The sequence below is a fragment of the Triturus cristatus genome, chromosome 9 (genome assembly GCF_964204655.1).
Source record: "Triturus cristatus chromosome 9, aTriCri1.1, whole genome shotgun sequence".
In the NCBI taxonomy this organism is placed as follows: domain Eukaryota; kingdom Metazoa; phylum Chordata; class Amphibia; order Caudata; family Salamandridae; genus Triturus; species Triturus cristatus.
This window is the reverse complement of record NC_140592.1, coordinates 413458935-413481241: the sequence shown is the minus strand read 5'-3', so window position 1 is coordinate 413481241 and position 22307 is coordinate 413458935. Positions and strand designations below refer to the sequence as shown.

Sequence of the window (22307 nt, the reverse complement as noted above, 5' to 3'; positions counted from 1 at the left end):
AATCTGTTTCTTGCCTTTAAGTAGATAGGAAGAGACGGAGTTTTAGTATTCGTCATTATTCAAGGTGATTGATCATTTGTATTCTGTTTTGCATTCCAAGCTTAGCTTTCTGATCAGAGATTAGGTTTCAGTCAGTTTGAGGCTTAAAAAAATGATAGGTGGTCAAACAAGCTTTATAAAGTGCTAACATGTAACACTTCAAAGTGCTGGATTTTTTTCTTGGGAAAAAAAGGCAGAGGCTCTGTTGGGGGCGGTGAGATTTTGCAACCTTCAAGTGCAGCAACTCAATGGAAATCTAGGGGTTAAAGTAACTTGCGCGTCAAAACTGAGATTTGTTTCAAAAGTTGAACAAAGCTTCTGCTTTCACAGCTCTGCAGCTTTAAGAAAAGTGTCTCCTCTTCGCCCTCCCTTGCACCCGCTGCCCCCTCCTCATTCTTCTGATTAAATTAACCCTCAGGAGCCCACAAAGGAATTCGCAGAAAGGGTATGCTAATGAGGCCCGGGACATTCCATCCTTTCACCCTGACTGTGTCAGACGGTGTGAGCACAACATTGTGAGTGAGTCAGGGGGGAGTGGCACAGAGTACGAGTTCCCGACTGTGACAGACAATCTCAGCACAACAGTGAGTGGGTGTGTAAGGGAGCGGGCTCGGAGAAGGCGGACTGCCCGGAGCTCAGTCTGGTCTCAGCCGCAGGGGCAGACAGTTCTGCTGCAGGAAGTTTCCAAACTTTTTCAACTTTGCGGGACACCTCGCTGGGACTTCGGAGCTAACGAGAGTCCTGAAAATGGACACGTAAAGCAACTTTTAATTGTGATTTCAGGAGAGGGTGCTTTCGGATTATTTTTTCTTCTCCTTGGTATTCTGAGGGAGCCGGGCAGCCCCCCTTCCCTGATCCCAGACAGTTGTGGTGCGGGAACCCCTGACACTTTCGAAGTTGATGTTTGGAAAGCTGTTTATTTGGAAGCCAACATTTTGTGAGCTGTTTTCACTTTTGCTGGCTTTACTTTGGTGAGTGAACTCTTGAAGCCCTCTGACGAGGGTTCGGCTGGCAGCACCTGATGAAAACCCTCGCCATGGGGAAAGCGCTTGGAATATTCCTTTTCCTGTGCGCTCTGGGACCAGCATCTGCCGAGCATGGTGAGTAAATGGTTAATCAAGGTGCGTTCACTTTTCTGTTCAGAGGTTACCACGCAAGCCGTACGGCTGGTACATGGAGCGTGCGTAAGTGTGAGTGGGCATGGGAGTACTCAGTGCTTTAAATGGACTGGTACTGCTGGGTACGGAGTAGGCACTTTTTTATTTTGAGAGAGAGAGTACCGGCACTTCTCAAGACAGGCGTAATACTTTTAATTAGAGAGTACGGCACTTCTCCGAAACAAGCAGTACCTGCACTTCTATATTTTTCCATTTCAAGCACTGGGAGTACTGGCACTTCGAACCATCCGATCGTCTAACCGCACCTGGCACCGGTATGCCACTGGTGATGCCATTGTGCAAATGGTTGGAAGTGCAAGTGCCCCGTTTCGCCCCTCCATTGTATGAGACATCTAGTCTAGATGAAATGTGTGCCTTTTGCTCAAAAAGTGACTTTACAGAGTAGCCTCCACCTTTATTTTGCATAACACACTTACAAGTGCAGATGTCACAGTGAACGTCCTCCGTCCGCTTTTTCGGGATCTAACACACCCCAACACCCTCTACCCATCCATGCGCTGTGCATTGATTTACGGCTTGTGGTGCGCTGGTACATCAGGCCAGTGTCTTAATGAGTGGATGAAATGCATGTACAACCTGGGTATCGCTTATTTAAGCGTTGGTGGACTGGCTCCGCTTTTCATCCTAAGGAGACATGAACCTTTTCATTCAATCGGTGCTGATGACAAGCCATTGACAATGTCGCCCAGGTTCACTGTGCGAGAAGCGCGCTGAGCAGACACACTGATCTCTGCTCACCTGATGTGAGTGAGGTCTGAGTGTGTGAGATAGGCACATGGCATAATATGGAACAATTGCTCAGCGAGTTAATGTGCCTGTGGATGAGCGCTGGGCACAACCCGTGAGCCGTAGCGATTTTAAAAGAGACTAAATCCGATTTCTTTCGTCGGACGTTGATAAAATAAGTGTCCCTGGTCAAGAATACGCATATTTCTGCCTAGAACGCTACAAAGATTGACTTGATGTGGCTAGTGAATGTTCATTATTGCATTGTTGAAACCTCTGAACTTCTCACACGTTCGGTTCGGCCTGCTCCTCTGTTTTTACAGCTTTTATCTGATGAACACATGATTTTTAAAGTAGTATACATTTCTTAAAAAATGTTTGAGATTGAGATATACTAGGATTGATTCCTTTTGTTATATATGATTTTAGAATATTCTCACATGTGTGAGCCGCTGTTCTGTCTTCACAACTTTTATCTGATGAACATGTTATTTTAATAGATTTTTTTTAAGCTGTTATGACATTGAGGTATACTAGGATTGATTCAGTTTGCTACATATGTTTTTAGGATATTATTGGTGCAATAAAAATGTGATATGTCAATGTGTTTACCTTTATGCTTCCAATTGTATCTGGATGAAGTTCTATGATGTACGTGGAAGTGCTACGTAATAAGTATGTTTGAATATAATGTTACTGGGACTCAGATAATGTTTGAAAAGCGCCAACTTTGACCTAGGTCAGCACAAAGCTGATGGTTATGGAGGGTAGCTATGAAACTCCTTGAAGTTATTGATCTAGGTCCGGTGTCTGATTGTCAGCTTTAGAAAATGAACGGTGCGTTTTTTCTTAGCGCCTGAATTTGGTGGAACCTGACACGGAAAGATTGCTCAGGGACAGGGTCACTCGATTTGATGAACCTGGAAAGCAGGTTTTTTTTCTCCCGTCTGCTTGTTACCCAGTCGACAGTTCGGTCAGTAAACGAAAACGACTCATTCATTCCTCGCTTGGGAACAAATAGATCTTTACAGGAAAATAACAGCGCCTAAAAACGTAGTTTAAGAAACCTGGCAAGGCGCTAGCACAAAGCAGGCGAGATGCCAAGCGCGCGCGCGGCTCATCTCTCTCTTTCATGGTGTTCGGAATGTTTACACAGCGGGGACCTCGGCCCAAGGGGCGGAGGGCTTGAGTCGAGCAGGGGATTGATACCAGCAGTGCTTACATTGTAAATAAATACGGGCCAGGGCTCCCGTCAGGAGACAACTGCAGCTTGCACCACACCTACTGCCAGTGATAGTAACTACAAAACTACTAACCATCACACTCCCACAAGTGTGACAATTCAGAGTGTTCCAAAGCTATAAGAATGTTTTGGGCGGCAGGCTATTGTCATTTTTAATTGTATTTATCGAATGAACAATTGGCTGTTGGTGTGGGCATCTGAGACAGCGCCACCGTGTGGCAGACTACCACAAGCGCCGGTGTTGATATTTAGGTGCAGTTGTTGAGCAACGGAAACCAGTGGCTCAAATTAAGCCCTATTTACCAGGGACCAGGATACGGATTTAAATTGCTCGAGGGGTACATACATGATCCCTCAGTTTCACCCAAGTGCCTGGGGCGAAGTAGCACCCTTCCTAGACATTTTCCATTAAAGTTGGGTGGAGAACGCTTAGTACTGGGAGTAAAATTATTTCCCATGTCTGTACTGACCTATTGCCCTTCCTACATCAGCGTGTACCTAGTTGGACCCTTAATAATCATATTTCGTGCTGGCCAATCCCATTTATATATGAACACAATCTGATCAGTGTCTCAATTTGGCACCAAGTATTGCCGCCCCTCTATAAAGGGCCCTTAATTTGGCATGTCATAAGAGGCTTCAACCCCCAAGCACGCATCATTAAAGGATGGGTCGGCATTAGGGGTGGGCGTAACTCATGTAATTCTGTGTAGTGTACTCAGGTAGAATTACTTAAAAAATCAGCTGAACTACGCAAGAAGAGTAATTCTGCATTTTGCTTTATTTCTTAGCGTGTAAATGCTCCCCCGCATCCAAAATGAATGTGAGGATGCAATTGTGTGCTAGGAAATAGCGCTAAATGCAGCAGAATGCAATTGGTGAGCGGGTGCGAGCACTCGCTCAATGGGCTTTTGGGGTATGATTTTTTCCCCCAACTTACTCCCGGCACTTAGCCTTAGCTTTATTTTCTTAGCTCAAAATGCACCCTCGCCTTCAAAATGGATGTTAGGTTGCGTATTTGCACTAAGAAATAGCGCTAAATGCAGCAGAACATGATTTGTAAGCACGAGCGGCTGCTCTCGCTGGCTAATGTGCTCTCGATGTGGTATTTTTTGTCCCAAATTACGCGTGCATTGAGTAGTTAGCGATAATTCTGTGTCATAGAGTAATGTGGAATTACCGAAATGACTCCGATTACCGGCATATTTGAAATCCTGCCCAAGCCTAGTCATAATAACATCCTTAGCGTAGGTAGTTGTTGCTGATGCACAGTTGGCAAGTTATCCAGGGTCCATGCATCGCTAGTTAGTCCAGTCACGTTTTTTTCTTATAATTCTGGGGATTGTAGTCTTAGTTAACGAAGTGTAAAAACAGTACTACAAGTCCCAGAATTCTCATTAAAACCGGGACTGGCCTAGGTAGTCACGCATGGACCTGGGGAAACTTGACAGCTATGTGGCTGTGAGATGTATCAAACACGAGGATGGAGTGCGCACTCTCACAAGCCGGCTAAGAACTTGCAGGTGCATTTCACATTTCTTTTAGCACTTGGCATTATGGGCCTTGTAGTCTGTGCATGTTTAGTCTCCTTTGTAAAGCAAGTTTCACAAGATTCCAGATACGCATGTTGCTCCACTTGCAACTCAGCAGGCAAATGGGGTAATACAGCAAGGCTGGTCTGAAAGCCCTCCAATGTTTCATGAAAATGCATGAGTATCTGTATAATAGCAGCCTTTCTGCTAGGGTTCGGTTCTCCCCTGGTAGGTTCGTAAGCACGCCCCATTGCTGTGTTTGGGTGTAAGAATAACTGGTATTTTTAACGTTGCCTCAAATGTCCCTTTTAAAGAAGTTTAAACAGCCGCGGTCGGTAGTAGGAGTAACTGCAGGACGGTGACGTGGGGAGGGGGAGGGGCAGGGTGGGGGATAGTAAACTATGGATTACAGAGGTTTACAGGTAAGTTAACATATAAATTAATAAAACAAATTTCATTGCGTGCACTGCATCCCCAAAAGCGATGCAGTGCACGCAACAAAATTTGTTTTATTAATTTATATGTTAACTTACCTGTAAACATCCGTAATCCATAGTTTACTACCCCCCACCCTGCCCCTCCCCCTCCCCACGTCACCGCCCTGCAGTTACTCCTACTACCGACCGCGGCTGGGGGGTGTAGCTATCAGTAGTGCAACAGGTACAATGACACCGGGGTCCAGGGGTGTGAGGGGTTCACTCCACCTCAGTTAAGGCCATTTCCAGGGACTCAGAAGGGGCACAGAGGGCCCATTTACATTCTTTTATAAGTCACCTCCAAAACTTCCTTTTTTCAGGTAACAACAATACACGTTTAGTTTGCTAGCGCTAGAAGCCCTCAGATGATGAAAGCCTGGGAGCATTGAATGAAAAGCACGCAAACTGCAGATAGTGCTGCAAAGCCATGCCCATGTCAGATTGTGCACTATTTGCTTTCACACTCAGGCCTCCCGACAGTTGCGTTACACAGTGCTTAATTTGCACACCAAAAAAATAAATGTGCCAGGGGCCTCATCTGGAGGCCCCTTCTGCATGTGCTGCCCATTACCACTGTCAGTTCTGCCAATTACAGTAACAACCAAACTACTAACCTTCACACATGTACAAGTGTGACAATTCTCACTACTCCAGGCCCCCAAACGTATAAGAATGGCTTTGGCGGTAGGTATTAGTAATTTTTAATGTATATTGAATTAGTAAACAACTGTTGTTGTGATGGTCTCCAAATTTGACAAACAGTGCCACTATGTGGCAGACTGTCATAAGTGACAATGTTGGCAATTAAGTGCCGGAGCTGAGCACTGGAAGCCACCATCGCAAATTAATCACTGGCTTTACGCCTGATGTGTGTGTATTTGCGGCAAGAGTCCATCACAATCATGTGTTTCCCTGGAAACACATCCATCCTTCCCTCCCAGCAATGGTCTAACTGCTTCTCTAATAGAGGTGGGGTTGTGTTTTTTGATTCTCTGATGCATGCACCTGCCTCATTTACTAATTCAGTGAGGGAATCTGGTGCTGGAGTCCCATCTCATCCACTGATCCTTGTGACTTTATGCAAGTTACATCAACCGTCAGCCTGATTACGAATGCCTCACAATATACTGACGCTGTGCAAACTGGTTGTTGGATTTCTACATTTTGCTTTTATTCATTTGGTGGTAAAATCAGACTTTGGAATTTTCTACCCCATCATTTTGTCAGGGCAAGTTAACATGTAGGCCTTTTATTCGACCAGGCGTTTGCCCGGTAGGCTGGAGCAGTTGGGGCCGGTTTTGGAAGCCCAAGTCCGCCCTGATGCCTCTGCCACTTTTTTCAGCTCCCTGCGGATCTTTAACGCATACATGGTGAGGCTTCAACCCAGAGAGAGGAAGGAGTACGAAGGTAGAGAGAAAGCGATCAGAGAGGGGAAGAGAGAGAGAGAGGAGAGAGAGAAAAAGGATGGACAGAAAGAGATAGCTCAAGGAGAAAAGGGGGCGGGCTGGTTTTGAACATTTTTAATTGCTTTCTTACTGGGTCAAAGTCTGATGATGTCATCAGACTTTGACCCAGAGTAAGAAAGCAAAAAGGGACAGCAGAAGGAAGAGAAATATTAGGACACAGTGACTAACAGGGGCATAGCTACCACTGGTGCCGCAGGAAGTGCTTTCAATGGGCCGGTACTGAGTACCAGCACTTTTTTGTTTTGAGAGGGAGAGTACCTGCACTTCCCAAGAAAAACATAATACTTTTGTTTGGAGCGTACCGGCACTTCTCAGAAACAAGTAGGTACTTTGGTACAGAGTACCTGCACTTCTATTTTTCCACTTCAAGCACTGGCCGCAGGTATGGTGTCACCGGGGCCCAGAGTCTCGAAGGGCCCTTTGAAACCTGATAAATGCTATGGGCCTCATTTCTGAAAACTGTTGCATCACTGCGACAAATTGTAAATTGATACTTGTATAGCGCACTACTCACCCGCAAGGGTCTCAAGGTGCTTGTACGAATACCGCTGTGGAACCCATCTTGGCTTTCCCTGTGAGGTGTCCACTCCTGGGGGCCGTTGTGGAGATTAAGCAAGCTATTGCCCAGAGTTGCAGAGTGGGACTCCATGATTGGAATAGGCACCGAGGCGAGAATTGTCAGGTCTGTGGAATTTTGAGCCCAAGACCCGCTGAGGCGGGGAATTGAACCCTGGTCCCAGGCCAGACCTCTGCATCAGGGTCTGCCGCTCTAACCATTGAGCCACACTTCTCCACAAAACAGCGATTCAACAGATTTCACTGTGCCCTCCTTGCGACAAGATGGATGTACTTTATTTAATGTATGCTGCTCCATGTAGTCACGCATTGCTGGAGTTGTGTTGCAAGCATGACACAACTCCAGCAATGGTTGGGGAAAGGCCTGTGCCACCCTTGTGCCTGCCATGAGGCAGACGTGAGGTTTTGACGCATTGCCATTCTAGAAGTGCTGCAGTGAAATCTCATAGATTTCACTGAAACACTTCTACAAGGCTTTCTTGTGGGGGAACGCCCACCCTACATACATTATACCTGACGCAGGTATAATATTGCGCAGGGCTTTACAAGCTGGACACACCTGGCTAGATCCGTCACTTTGTAAATATAACGTGGAACATTGTTTACGCCGCCACTGCCTCACGAAAAGTGACTTAACAGCAGCGCAAACGTGCCACAAGGCCTTCATATAGAAGGCCCTGTCTTTTACATGCTTGTGGTACGAACGTGAGGTGGAATCAAGATTAGGCAGCTAGGGAGGGCCATTTGCTGGTGCTCACACATTCCCTGGACTGTGAATGGATAATACCCCACTCCTATCTGGACTTCAGGTGACTCTACCGGGAGGTGACGCTTCGGGCCAGGGACCAATCCAAGAGCCGCATTGGACTCTGCTGTTGCTCGACACCCGCCCTGGGACGCCGGCCAGACTCCCTGGAGACGGGATAATCTGCGAGGGTTTATCTCGTGCCCCTTGTATTGTGTGAATGATAAAATGTGATTCTCTCCTGGAATCTGTCCATCATGTCAGGGCCGAAGGGGTGCGCGCGCTGGACGAGTGACAAGGTGAAAGAATGCGTGAGTGGGTGAGTTAGTGAATCAATAAATGAACTAGTGAATATACATGAGAGGATGAATGCTCGTGGTGAGTGGATGGGTTGCTACACATTCTGACGCATGCGTGAATTAATAAAAGAAGGAACCGATAAATAAATAAGGGTGGGCGAATGAGTGAATGAACTGGGACTCTGGAAAATACGTCTCTATGGAGTCATTTGACACCACATGAGCATTTTCAGATTGCTCCGTTCCTGAAAGGCCCAAAGAGGATAATTTCTGTTTGTTTACAGCCCTCGGCCGGTCACAATTTAAACAGCAGTTCTTCTTTCGCAAAAAATACGTTGTCCACGTAGCGGTAACGGCCAAGTCATCGTGTATCAAGGCGCTGTAGTCATGGAAACAGTGCATCAAAGTACAAGAAAGGTTGACGTCTGAATTCCATATTAAGTCCCGAATCCCTCAACTCGACACCTTAGCGCCGAGAAGCTGAGAGGAGTAATGCAGAGCGATCACCCACAGATGGTGTGATCCTGTAGATGCCGAAAGACGGTGTCTGCTGGCAGACGTGGATGGAAACTAGGCGCTACACGGTGATACATTTCTGAATATACCCGTATCAAAGCGCCCAGAAGTAGTGACATCGCAGTATCTATGCGATACATAAAGCACATATACAAAAACATTATAGACATTCTGATAGTGAGGAGATAGGGCATGTATCAAGAACTTCCCCACTAGTTACGATAGCGACGCCTTGAGCTACGCTCTTTAGCGTTCCCCTCGGTTAGGAGGGGTTGGAGACATTAGGTTAATGAAAGCCCCCCTGACGCACTGTCATGACAAGCTGAAGTGAGGCGCGGTGCTGATGGACTGTTTCCAATCTGGGACGTGCGCTTTCCCCTCCTAATGCGTCCCAGATGTGAGCACAGCCCAGGTGCCAAAGAGTGAGCTCATAGCGGTGCCCTGGACAGAATGTGCAAACGGAATAAAGGTGCTCACCTTTTATTCCAAAACAAGGGCCATAGATGTACGGTACCAAACGATGTCTTAGAAGATAGTCAACAGAGACAAAGAATCATAAACCATAGAGTCTGAACGGTGCAGAGAGGCGGGCGATTGCATTATTTGATATTTAAGGCTTCCCTGTTTCCTCGAGCTTGCGATATACCACAAGAATCTTTAACGAAAGCCAGGGCAGTGTTCTCCCCGCTCTTGGTGCTCGTTTTGTGCACACCTGCGTCCACTTTGCATTGCTCCATCCCCTGGTTCCCATAAGAAGTCACATTGCATTAAGCCCTGACAAAATGTAAATTATGTTTGGATAATTCGTATAATTTTGCCTTACACTTCCTGGGAAATTCCTGAAATTACGCTATTGCCTTACTTCACATAAATACTCTGGACCTGATTACGACTTTGGCGGTGTGGCAGAGGGCTGCCATGCCAGCGCCCAGCTGCCACACCGCCAAAGCCGTCGGCCGACCGCCTGCCAAATTGGGAGTTTTCTCCTGGTCTGGCGGGCATTGCTTTGGGGGTCCCAGGTGGAGAGCTTTAGAAAGGCGCCGCAATGGGAACGCCAAAGCACGTTCCTGCAAGGCATGGACTGTGCAGTCCATGCTGTGCAGGAACAGGGGGTGCATACAGGGCACAAGTCCTAAAAAAAGAAGTGGGGGGACGCTGTCACCGGAAGTGACGTCACAACAGGAATCCCATGGGTATTCATATGCCTTTAGATGAAAGGTGGTCTGCACCCTACCTCGCGGAGGCTGCGTTTAATCCCCCCGCAGTGAATGCAGGTAGACAGACGTTCTGAATAAGCTCTGATCTCGCTCCAGAGAGGCCAAAGAGTGAAGTCCAGCTTTTGGGCAGGGGGGACGGCATCCACCCGTTAAAAACCTGGTAAAATAAGTGGGGGGACGCCGTCCACCCGCGTGGTACCCCGACTCGAGCCCTGGGTGCATATAGACAGGGGGGCACACCCAGCAGCGGCCTGCAAAGGTAAAATCGGTGGGGCCGGGTGGGGAGATTTTGACAGATGACGACGAGGGAAATTTATTTAATTTTCTCTTGTAGTCATCTGTTGAATCCTCCCCAAATCTGGCCCCACCTCTCTTACCTGCAAGGGCTGCTGCTTAGCTCTCCATGTGCCCCCCAGCATGCATATCCAGGCCTTGAGGCAACAGGGGGCCCTGTAGAGGCCCCTTAGTTTCCTCACTGCCACAGTTTTCATGGTAGGCTCACTGCCATGAAAACTGTGGCAGTGAGGAAACTTGTAATATGCTTGGCAGTGCCGCAGTGGCACCACCAACATATTGCGGGCCTCAGACCACTGCAAGACTGCCAGGGATCGCGGATCCCTAGCTGTAGCAGCGGTCCAATGGCGGTCTGACTGCTCAACTCATAATAGGGCAGTTGGACCGCTGGTGCTGCGGTGCCCGCATCATCACTATGGTTTCAGCGGTGCATCGGACTGCTGTAGTCATAATCAGGCCCTCTGTGCTCACAGCAAAGTTACAGTGCAGGAGCATGGGAACAATGCAAATGACCAGAAGGCAACTGGTTGTTGCTTGTGGTACTTATGTTTATTGGCGCAATTTTTTATGCGATGAACACGGGAACACATTTTTTTCGAAAATATATCGTGAGGTGTCATATTTGCATTTCAAGTAATTATGCATAATTTGTGTCATTTTCCCTAAATGTCATGTGATTAGGTACAATTATATGATGTACACCCCTACATATCATCATATTGGGATGGGGCATCATGGCATTGTTTTATCCAGGCTTCCATTATTTATATGTCCCTTCCTCTGGAAGTGTGTGTGTTCCAGAGGCGAAAAAGAGGAACTCTTGAGTTGCATTGTCAGTATGTTTGAGGACTTAGTGAAAGGGATCAGATTTTTCTATAAATCTGCACTTCGCTCTACCTAGCCTTGTAGGGGAGTTCCTTTCGGGATTTGAGGGGGAGAGGGCACTATAAGAAGAATGCAAATGAGATCTGAAACTAAGGGGCAGGTTTATTAAACTTGATGCAGCGCAGCCACCAAAGTAGCTGTGCTGCTTTATGTCAAAGCGAGAGAGAGAAACAGCTCCATATCTACTTAGATGTGGCACTATTTCCCTCTCCCATAGCGCTGGCATTCCATAGGCAGACTTATGCTTTGAACAGACCCTTGCATCATAGTGCCAGGTTGTGTGCTGAATGTCCAGTGTAGATTTTGTCTCAAAGAGTACACTTCAAGTACAAAATACTATGCTCAGACTATGTTAAAAAAGTTTCCACGTTTGCATGTGTACTGTACATCGCAGCATACATGCAAAGTTAGTAAAGTTTGGAGAACAGAAAACTTTTCTCCAAAGTTACGATTATAAAAAGGAAGCATACATTTTGGGGGCAAAACCCTAGCTATCTCTTTTAATAGGTATAGCTTTGCATTAAAATCTATCAGTGGTGACATGGAAATGCCCATATACCACCCATGGTAAACCAACTTGACACAAAAAAGCACATAGCACTACTTTGTGTTTGTTTACAGCTACATTCTGGTGCCTAACAAGCTTTGTACTGGAAAAAAAATCCTAATTCTACACTTTTCACCAGTTTGCATCACTTTTGTGATGAAAACTCAGAGCAAAGTGATGATATATCTCCACCTGAACATGAAGTGTGTAAATATTTTTTTTCATGTAGTCATTGTGAGTTCTGCCCCATTTTTTCAGGTTAGGAGTAATGCTTGCAGCAGGTGACAAAACACATTTTAGCCTAGGAGCAGACAGACACTGGTGTAACAGTGACTCCTGCTGGTGACAGGTGAATCAAAGTATATCAATGTAATGTACCTGGAAAAAGTGTCCACAGTTTCGTTATTTGGACAGAAAAGATTGCCACTGGCAGTGCAGACTGGTTGCTTGTAGGAGCGTGCCCCACTTTCACCAGTTGCAAAATAGTATTGGCTGAGGTCCTGCAGTTAGAAATCAGATTCCACTACAACAGTGACACCCAGTGGATGGTCATAGTATGTCACAAACTGACACTCAGAAGAAAAGAATAGCACTTGAGGATCAGTGACATCTAGTGAACAGTCACGGCATGACACTTACTGAAGTCTGTAAGGTAAAATATTTGCAATGGCAGTGTTAATTTAAGTCTGGATGGGTACTGCAGGCTGCTTTACAGCGATAGCCAGGTCACCACAGCCCGGTTCCTGGTGTCGGGTGGACAAGCGGGAAGCTGGCATAGCCAATGTGAGACATTTCTGCCGTTAGATGTTAGACCCCTTCACTTACCACTGTTATCCTAGTGAATCACATACTAATGCAATATATATACATATATAATGTATGTTATAGATGCCATCCTTCCTGATGTTAGGGGTGGCAACAATGAACACAAACTGAGGGTACTGGAATCCAAATATATTAGGTATGCACACTGAATGAGTCTGAGAGTAGCCAGCTGGGCACTTCACTTTCTTTGTTCATGTCACCTTAGCAGTAATCACCTTATGAGCGCATGTGTGATACAATAGCCCACATGGGCAGAACTATACCAACTAGTGTTGACATCTCCACACAACTGTAAAGCACTTTAGCCCACTAGGGCAGGATTGCGCATTAGGTTATTATGGACATGGAACCATGTTTTCAGATTTTACTCTTTGGATGTATACTCTTGATAACCATGGTAAGCAGCGGGGCACCGTAACCCACAGGACATGTGTTTGGGTGAGGTTTGCTAGCTAGGATTCATGTTGGATCTTACATGTACACGGCTGGACCAGATATCATTTGTTTAGTTTACGCTGTACACACTAGCCCACTTGGTAGTATTTTATAAGGAGTTCTGCACAATCCTGTTTACTCCAGCAATACCAGAAACTTGTGCCTACCAAAGGCTAGTACCCTTGCCTATGGATGCCACATGCACCATGTTTTTATAGATCTGAGTTTTACGTACAATGGATGCATACGCCCAATCCATACATTACTTACCACAGATTGGTGGCATTTATGTGGCATGCTAATTTTAAGTAGTCAATTCGGACTATGTGTCCCACAAGCCATTAGAGTAGATTGCGGTATTATGGTTGAGTACCACCCTTGTATGTATTCTGATATGATGCATGCCACATTCACTTCCAATTTATTTATTATGTAACTTCATCAGTAGTTGTCGACACCACTGTGCTATGCGGGAAACAACCTTTACAACGCAGTCATTACATCACACTGCCTTTACAACGCAGTCATTACAACACAACATCCTTTATATCGCATGCCATTACAACGCAGCCATTACATTGCATGTCACTACAACGCATGTCATTACAATGCATGTCACTACAACCCATACATTACAACACATAGTTTTTACCCTTACACTATCCAACACTTACCCTACTGTTGCACTCACTGGAGTGGGAATAGTAATGTTTACCTCTACTCTATTCAACACTTACTCTACTGTTGCACTCACTGGAGTAGGAATAGTATTTTTACCCCTACACTATCCAACACTCACCCTACTGTTGCACTCACTGAAGTGGGAATAGTATTTTTTACCCCTACACTATCCAACATTACCTTAAATGCAATGTAATGGTATGCGTTGTAATGGTATAATGCGTTGTGATGTAGTTTCTAAAAATGCGTTGTGATGGCATGCGATGTAAAATCATGAGTTGTAATGGATGTTGCGATGTAAAAACTGTGTTGTAAAGGCATGCGTTGTAAATGTGTGCGTTGTAACGTTATACATTTGTGCTGTGCATATGGGTACAATGCAGCACCGTAACACTGAACCACTGGCCTTTGCATATATCACATAATTTTACATATGCCACATTTTTCTCAAAAAAGTTATTGTGTGTCTCATGCTCAGTTTGTACATTACCTATTATAGATTGGTGGCACTTTGGCAGCATGCTAATTCTAATAGTAGTCAATATGCACTACGTATCCCACAAGCCATCATTGTTTAGGGTGGTATCACGGTTCAGTACCACTTTTTCGGGTATTATGTTATCATGCATGCCACATTCACTTCTTTTTCTTATTTATTGTGTGCCTGTATCAGTTTTTGTTGGTATCACTGCGCAATGCACATGGGTACATTGCGGTGCTGTAACACAGAATCGCTATTTGTTGTATATGTTGCAGAATATTTACACATGGTTTTTAGATCTATTACTCTATACATCATTTTTGTCTATGTATAACTGGACAAACCTCATCAGGACAGTATTGGCATAATGTTGCCTAAGTTACAGCCACTAGCATATGAGGATCCATTGGACTTGCTAAAATGGTGGCCGCTCTTGGCCTATGGGTTTCACTAGCACTACATTGTTGTCCTTTTTCTATGCTGTTGACTGTATGTATGTAATGGTCTTGTCAGTTCCTATCTCATACTGTGATCAAGGCTACGGCTGAAACGTGTTGGAGAGGACCTACTTATCCTATTAAACCAGTATTTGAAAATCCAGGAGTGTTCGAGTGCTCCTTTACTGCTGGATAATGTACTTTGTTATTGAGGGCAACTGGAGCCCAACTAAGACTGCTGCAACTCCAAGCCTCTGAACTCCGGCTTTTAGGTTCCAGAGTTCAAAATGGGCCATGTCTCTAGTACTAATCAATGTGAAAAGTGATAGGCCATCTTTGCCAGGCGTGGAACCATAGAGGCACATTTATTTCTCTGCGATGGTGTAAAGGGTTCAAGTTGGTTCAGATGGGTTTGAAATCAGGTTGACTAGTCTTAGCCCGACAGAACACTGCTTATGATGAAGAGGAAATACACACAAATGCCTGTTGGAAAGGGAATGAATGATGTGATAAGGGCTCCCACAAATTCAGGTATGGTATGAGGTGAGTTATGGAATAAGCCAGGCCAAAAAATGTATAATCCATTAATACTTTGTTCACATCCATGACCGCCTTGGTTTTTGTGTCATTGAGATCCACGGTTCAGTTCAGAACAGCTAAGCTGCATGATCTATGTAGTTCCTAGCAGCTCACTTCCTTGTGATGACAGACACAGTTCATTGGGCCTTGCTCTTTGTCTTCATGATAAAGTCATACGAATCCCTCTGGCACACACTATATGTATGATTTATATTCAAGTATACACAATATTGTGTTATCAAAGATCAACTCATGAGTGCTAGCAACTCCACTCAAAAAGTTTTGCTGTTCCAAAACTTGGTCTCCAAAGTTCATTAATTGTGTGTGTTTTCAATGTTGAAACAGCATGGTCTTCTAAGTCCCAAAGCACCTGCCCCTCTCCACATTGGGCAGTTCAGACTCCACTAGGATAGGTCTCAAGAGGTCTCAAGAGCAGAGATCCTTCCAGAGTCCTAGCCTTGGTCCTAGCATTGAGAGAAACAGCGGCACACTTCCCTCTGGGCTATTTTGCATTAGGACATCATTATTTATCCTAGTTTGTAAGGTAATGTCAGGAAGCCAGGGCCAATCAAAACCCAAAATAGCTTTGATTATTTAAATGGTAGTCAACTCCAATTGAGTGTATCTCAGCAGACGTTCTTCCTTTGCTTTAACCAATCAGGAAACAGAGCAGGCATCAAATTGTCAGTTTCTGTATTTCATTTCAGGGAAATAATAGACAGATCATCTGGACCGATTCTTTCTGTTTCTAGGTGGCACATTAGCTTGTCAGGTCCTGGATTTCAGGAAGAACCAAGGCAGACAATCTGGACAATTTCCTCTTTAGTAGAGGATGCTCTGACTTGTCAGTTTTGTATTTCCGGGATAGACAAGGAAGATCCCCTGGACCAGTTCTCTCTGTTGCTAGATGACATGCATTACAACATGGTGATTGGGCAGGAGCTCAGACACGTGTGCTGGGAAGAGATCTTGGTCTGGCCGGAAACGTACATAAACTCCCCAGCCTATCAGCATATTTACCAGGTTCTCCGAGCCAGAGCCCAAGGGATCACCAGCGTGCAAGTACTTAGGTCCACACATAGCAAAAGGACCACCACAAGCAGGACCCCATTTTGTACAATATTCACCTTAGCATGCACATGGTCTCCCGGCCACATATCATGGCACATTCACACAATACAAAACCACTTACACTGGGTGCAAACAGACTCCAGTGATGTAGGTCTGAAGAGAGTTTGTCTTAAAAAAAAAGGTAGGGTTCATTTGTTGAGCAGATAAAGAGGCATCTGACCTTGAGCTCAAAACCAAATGCCACCAACAGTCTCCGCATAGTTTGCGTTGTAAAGGGCAGTAGCCTCCCAGCTCCCTGGCCATCAGAGCCTGGTGCTCTGCTGGTGAAGGCCTTCAAAACATGAAAAACGTCCCATATGGACAAGTCCACTGGGGAACAAATCACAGGCCAGGCTGGAATATGATGAGCAGGAGCAAAGTAGCAAGGCTTCCTTCGCGAGGACCCGAGTCCCTATCCAATTTGTAAACTCTATCTGGTCTCATCCTCCTGACTACAGTGACCTCCAGTGGGGCTTGAAGCGAGCAGCCGGGCATTTGGAACAGTGACTCTAGAGCCTCAGAGAGGCCCACAAATAACATTATAAAAGAGGCCAATTACCAACTCCTACAGAGACAGGAGGCTCCAGACTTTCAGGAAACACGTCTGTCCAAACATGGATTTGTTGACATGTCTCCTCTCCCTTGGTACGTTCCGCCAGTGGCGGCACAGTAGGGTGGGGTGTGCGCACTTCATGGGGGACTCATGAGCAGAGACATGGCCAAGCTGCTGCCTTCATAGTATCGCCATAGGCACCCCTCAGTCTCCCCTCCCCCAGAATACATACCCAAATAACACACACACAGACTGTTAGGTTGGGGAAAGTTTGCTGCAGGTTTATTACACATTCCAATATGTAATGGGTGGGTTATCTTACGGGCGATCCAAGGGCAGGCAACCAACTGGGCCGCCTACCCGCCTGATGAGCCGGGCAGCGCTGGGGCGAACCCCGCCTTTGCTGCCGTCCAGGTGATTCTTTTACAGGATCACGTGCCGTTGGTAATTTCTACTCACGCCCCTTTCAGGGCGGAGCGTCGCATAGCAAACCCCCGGTTGTTCAGGCCCACAACCGCCCGCAGGACTAGCGGGGCGCCGACAGGGCTTCCAGGACCCTCCCCTGAGGCTCCTCGGATTTGGCTCAGGCACCCCCTATGGTGCCGCGCAGAGGTACCCTTGGTACCGGCCTGTTTTCTGAGCGCCCTGTAACTCCGCCACAGCCCTGGGGTGGCCCACCATCGCCACCAGGGATTTGTAAACTCTATCTGGTCCCATCCTCCTGACTACAGCGACCGCCAGTGGGGCTTGAAGCGAGCAGCTGGGCATTTGGAACAGTGACTCTAGAGCCTCAGAGAGGCCCACAAATAACATTATAAAAGAGGCCAATTACCAACTCCTACAGAGACAGGAGGCTCCAGACTTTCAGGAAACACGTCTGTCCAAACATGGATTTGTTGACATGTCTCCTCTCCCTTGGTACGTTCCGCCAGTGACGGCACAGTAGGGTGGGGTGTGCGCACTTCCTGGGGGACTCATGAGCAGAGACATGGCCAAGCTGCTGCCGTCATGACCTCAGCAGTCAGGAATCGCTGTTGCAGGATCCGCCGGTCCTTGAGGAAAAACACACGATACAAGTTAGCAGGCCCCGGCTCGGATAAGCGAGGGGATTCGTGGTAAGACGCAGAAAGATGTGCTGTTCTCCAAATCCGTGCAACAGCAGGAAAACCATCTCTTCTGGGGCAGCTCTTCTGGGCGGGGAGATGACCAGAAGCTGAGCATTGCAAACTTGCAATATCTAGTTTTACTTCATTGAAAGGCAATAACCCTGAGTGGCATCCGCTTACTGCAGAAGTGAAACCAAAAACCCCTTCAGTAAACATAACTGAGTGTTGTTAAGCCAGTTCCTCCTAAATGGTGCTGGTAATATAGAAGCTTTTTTCCCTTAAATGAACTAAAATGCTTCCTGTTTAGATAATTCATCCACCCACTGAAGCTTTAAAAGTCTTTGTATTTGGGTTAGTTCCATGGATTTTCATACTGTGTTCACATATTTGCTGTTTCAAAAAGGCACCTGCAGTGCCATATTGTAATTGTAATGTAATTTATATAGCGCTTACCACCCCTGACGAGGCGTCGAAGCGCCCTTTTCAGCGAGCAGCACGCTACTCTGGAACCCAAAAAGGATTTGTGGTGAATTTGTTTAGGGAAATAGGAAATTAATTTGAGCAGTGGACATGTTAGTCTGTTATTTGGATTGAAAAAGGATAGTGAAGGGATAGAAGAGGGAAGGGGTTGCATTTATACAGCGCTTGCCATCTTGATGAGGTGTTAAAGCGCTTTTCGGCGAGTAGCACATCACTCTGAAACACAAAATGGATTAGTGGTGAACTAGTATAGGGAAATATGAAATTAATTTGAGCAGGGGACATGTTAGCCTGTTATATGGATTGAAAAGGGATAGCAGAGGGATAGAAGGGGGAAGTGTTTGCTTTTATATCGCGCTTGCTACGCCTGGGGAGGTGTTGGAGCGTTTTTCAGCAGGTAGCAGCTACTCTGGCCATGACGTCTTGCGCAGTGCAAAACTTCATTGTCACACCAATGCTTGGACAGATAATGATGTCATCACTTCCACAGGAAGGGAGTGTGAGACTCTTTGACAGTGATGGAGCACAGCATGTCATTATGATGTGGCAGCATCAATGTCTAGTGGGCCTGAATCCTGAGTAGACGGCACATTCTGAGGCCATTTAGAGCTGGAGAATGTGAAGGCATGAAGCATTTTTCAGGATGACATGAGACCCTGACATATGTGGTTTGCTCCTAGCACACAGAGAAAGGCATTGGACACCCGCTTGCAGGCCCTGTGGGAAAAGGTTAAAAAGTAATGTAATGCCGGCTACTGTCAATGCACTATGGCTCTGTCTGGCGAGGTAATTGTGTTTTGGAGACGCCCACTCAATTTACACAGCTCCGTCATCATTCTTTTCTCATTTCCTGTTGCCTCTCTTCCCCCTTTCATCTTAAATGGTCTCTCTTTTCCATCTTCCTGCCACCCCTCCTTTCTATGATTATCAAGTTTAATTTGAGCAGGCTAAACCTGCTCTCATTTATTTGGGATAAAATGCCGGGCAGTGGCGGGTCCTCCGTTAAGGGGGAGGAGCGTCGCCCCACTGCTGAAAAGCAGTGAAAGAAAGAAGAAATACAATGATAATAACTCGAGGTTATTATCGTTGAATTTGTTCCTGCTGTGCTACTTTGTCGGGCAGGCAGGTCTGCTCTCAGAGCAGGAGAGGAGTGGTTTTCCCACTCCAGGTGCGCAATGACTGTTTGGCTGGCCGTCTGGGGCCGTCCAAAACAGTAATGCTCACTGCGCATGTTCTCCATGCAGGCTGCATTACAGCCTGCATGGAGAACATGCCCAGGCCCCATTCCATGGCTGAGCGCCGATCCACTGCGCTTAGACCAATCACAACCCTGCATTGCAGCATTGTGATTGGTCATGGGAGGGAGCCTGGCTGCTTCCTGTTCTGGCCCCGGAGAGGAGAGACTAGGACGACGTGTGAGAGAGCTGCGACAAGGTACGTTTTCAAGCTTTATTATTTTGTTTTTATTACATCACCCCGCACCCACCCGCGCCACTCCCAATCCGTACCGGCCACTACTGCTGCCGGGCAAATATGGATCTGTGCAGACTTGAGTGGGGTGCGAATATAATTCCACACATTATGCCTCCTTTTCCAAGTAAAAATTCGCACTCGAAAGGATTTATCATGCCCAATAAATACATCACTGTGTCTTGTTGGGATTTAGCTGGTGCGGTAAATGCCTCATTCCCACCCTCCTTCTTGGAATGGGAGCCTTTGTCTCACAGTTCATCTTAAATGCACTCCAACCCCTTTTGCAGCTGTGTTGTTGATAAGGCACTCATAGCTAGGGCCGGTGGATTTATGGGGCAGGGGTGGGCCAAATTATGCAGCAATGTTGACTAAATGATGCTGCAAGTGAATTCAAATTATGCTGCATAATGCTGCACTTTTGTGATAGTATCACTTCATTTTTTTGTCATGTTTACACTCTGTCTGGGCATAGGTTTCAACTCATTAGTACCGGTGTAACATCCAAAACAAGCATTGGCATAGGCAATAGGCCTCGCCTTTGGGACCTTATAAGTGTTTAGCCATGCAACAGTTGCATAACTAAATACTTATAAGGTCCCAAAAGCGAGACCTATTGGCTATGCCAAGCAGCCGCGAAAGTGAAAGTGATCGCGATTGTGATTGCGATCAAACATCAAAGCGGCCTTGCGGTCGCAAAAGTGAAAATAATCACGGTAAAACGCGGCGCGCGCGCCCGTGCACATGCACTGTAGCTCTAGGCTGGCCTGGTAGCCCGTTTTGGAGCCCTCTCAATAAGTCTTGCCAGACCAGCGCATGCGCTGGGTCAGGTGAGACCTAAAAAGCAATAAGAGACCGAAAGGTACAGAGTCAACCTTTGTGAATTGGCCTTCCACTGCATTGCAATGTTTCAGTAACTTTTGAACATTTTGAGCTAGGAACAATTAAAAAAAAAATCTGCAAGGCAACGCTGCACAAGACTGATTATGTAGCAATTTCTGGAAATCCATAATTATGCAGATAACGTCACTGCTGCAAAATCTCATAATTCCAGTGGCCCTGCTCATAGCTTATTTAAGATTACACAGTGTAAAAGGGTGAAACGGGTGTTTAAAACTGATGACTCCTGTCTAATGCAGCGGCGGCTGGCACGGATCAGAGGTAGGGGGTGGAAGCGGGAGGGGGTGTATGCGGGGAAAGTGGGTATGAACAAATAGAATAAAAACGTACCTTTCCACCGCTTCCTTGCGGTGTCTCTCCTCCGTAGTCCTCCCTCGCTCAGCCACAAGAAGCACACCCAGGCTCACCATCAGCCAATTACAATGCTGCCTTGTCAGCGTTGTGATTGGTCTGAGCACCGTGTTTCAACGCTCAGACTCTGACTAGAGGCATGGGCATGTTCTCCACATAGGTTGCGATGCTGCCTGCATGGAGAACATGCGAAGGGCGCAAGACTGTTTTTGGCGGCCCAAGAGGGCAGGCCAAGCAGTCATTGCGCACTTAGGAGGGTGTTGCCTACCACTCCTCCCCTTCCCATGCCCATTCACGCCAAGCTGCATAAATAGGAGAAAATAAAATGATAATAACACAAGTTATTATCATTTAATTTCCTTTGTTTCACTGCAAAAAAGCAGTAGGGCGACGATCCTCCACCTTAGCGGAAGAGCCGCCACTGGTCTAATGCGGCCTCAAGAACATTATTTATTTCACATGTACTGGTACAAATATAGTCAGCTTGGGGCCTAGGGTTGCACCAGGTAAAAAATATGAATATTTACAGTTTAAGGTATGAGGATAATTAAGTGATTTGGCGTCATTATGGTGGTTTAACTGATAAGAAATGTGTGTGTGACAATGTCGCCACTCAATCTTAATTGAACTTTATGATATTTTGCTCGTCATATAAAACCTTTTAGGATACCTTATCTATTACCTCTTTTTAAATCCTACAATTTAAAGTCGCCCTTAAGTTTCTACGATCATTGCCAAGTAGTGATGTCTGTTTTAGAGTAAGCAGTTTTCTTAAGGCAGCTGTGTTTTTCCGGAAAAGTCTTGATTTCAGTTAATGTTTCTTTATATTGATGCTAATGATTGTCATGTATGTTTTTAGAATCTCTTATGGTCGCCTTTTATGACTGACTTTGACATTCGAATAAAGTGAATTTGAAGGGATTTGGCGTAAAATCTCACACATCTGAGTCAGAAGAAAGGATGGAAAGGCCATGTCTTTGCTGAAGATATAATATCTCCACAGGTGATATGTAAGAGGACACATCCACCAACATCAGACAGCGAGACAGGGGGTGAATGTTTCCTTCCAGAGATCCATATTAACCAGATAATCCTGCAAGGCATGTCCTGTGACGAGCAGGAGGTGGCAAGCACTGGACAACACAAGCTTAATGGGGGGT

At 46.0% G+C, this 22307-nt stretch overlaps 1 protein-coding gene across 1 annotated transcript in view; it reads left to right on the top strand.

Annotated features, from left to right (window-relative positions):
* The first annotated feature begins 533 nt into the window (after positions 1-533).
* AXL (AXL receptor tyrosine kinase) overlaps positions 534-22307 on the top strand; it is a 247585-nt gene continuing 225811 nt past the window's right edge. The window contains exon 1 of the mRNA XM_085625286.1: positions 534-1139. Coding sequence (XP_085481412.1) covers positions 1061-1139 — 79 coding nt within the window. The 5' untranslated portion in view covers positions 534-1060. The remainder of the gene's footprint in view (positions 1140-22307) is intronic.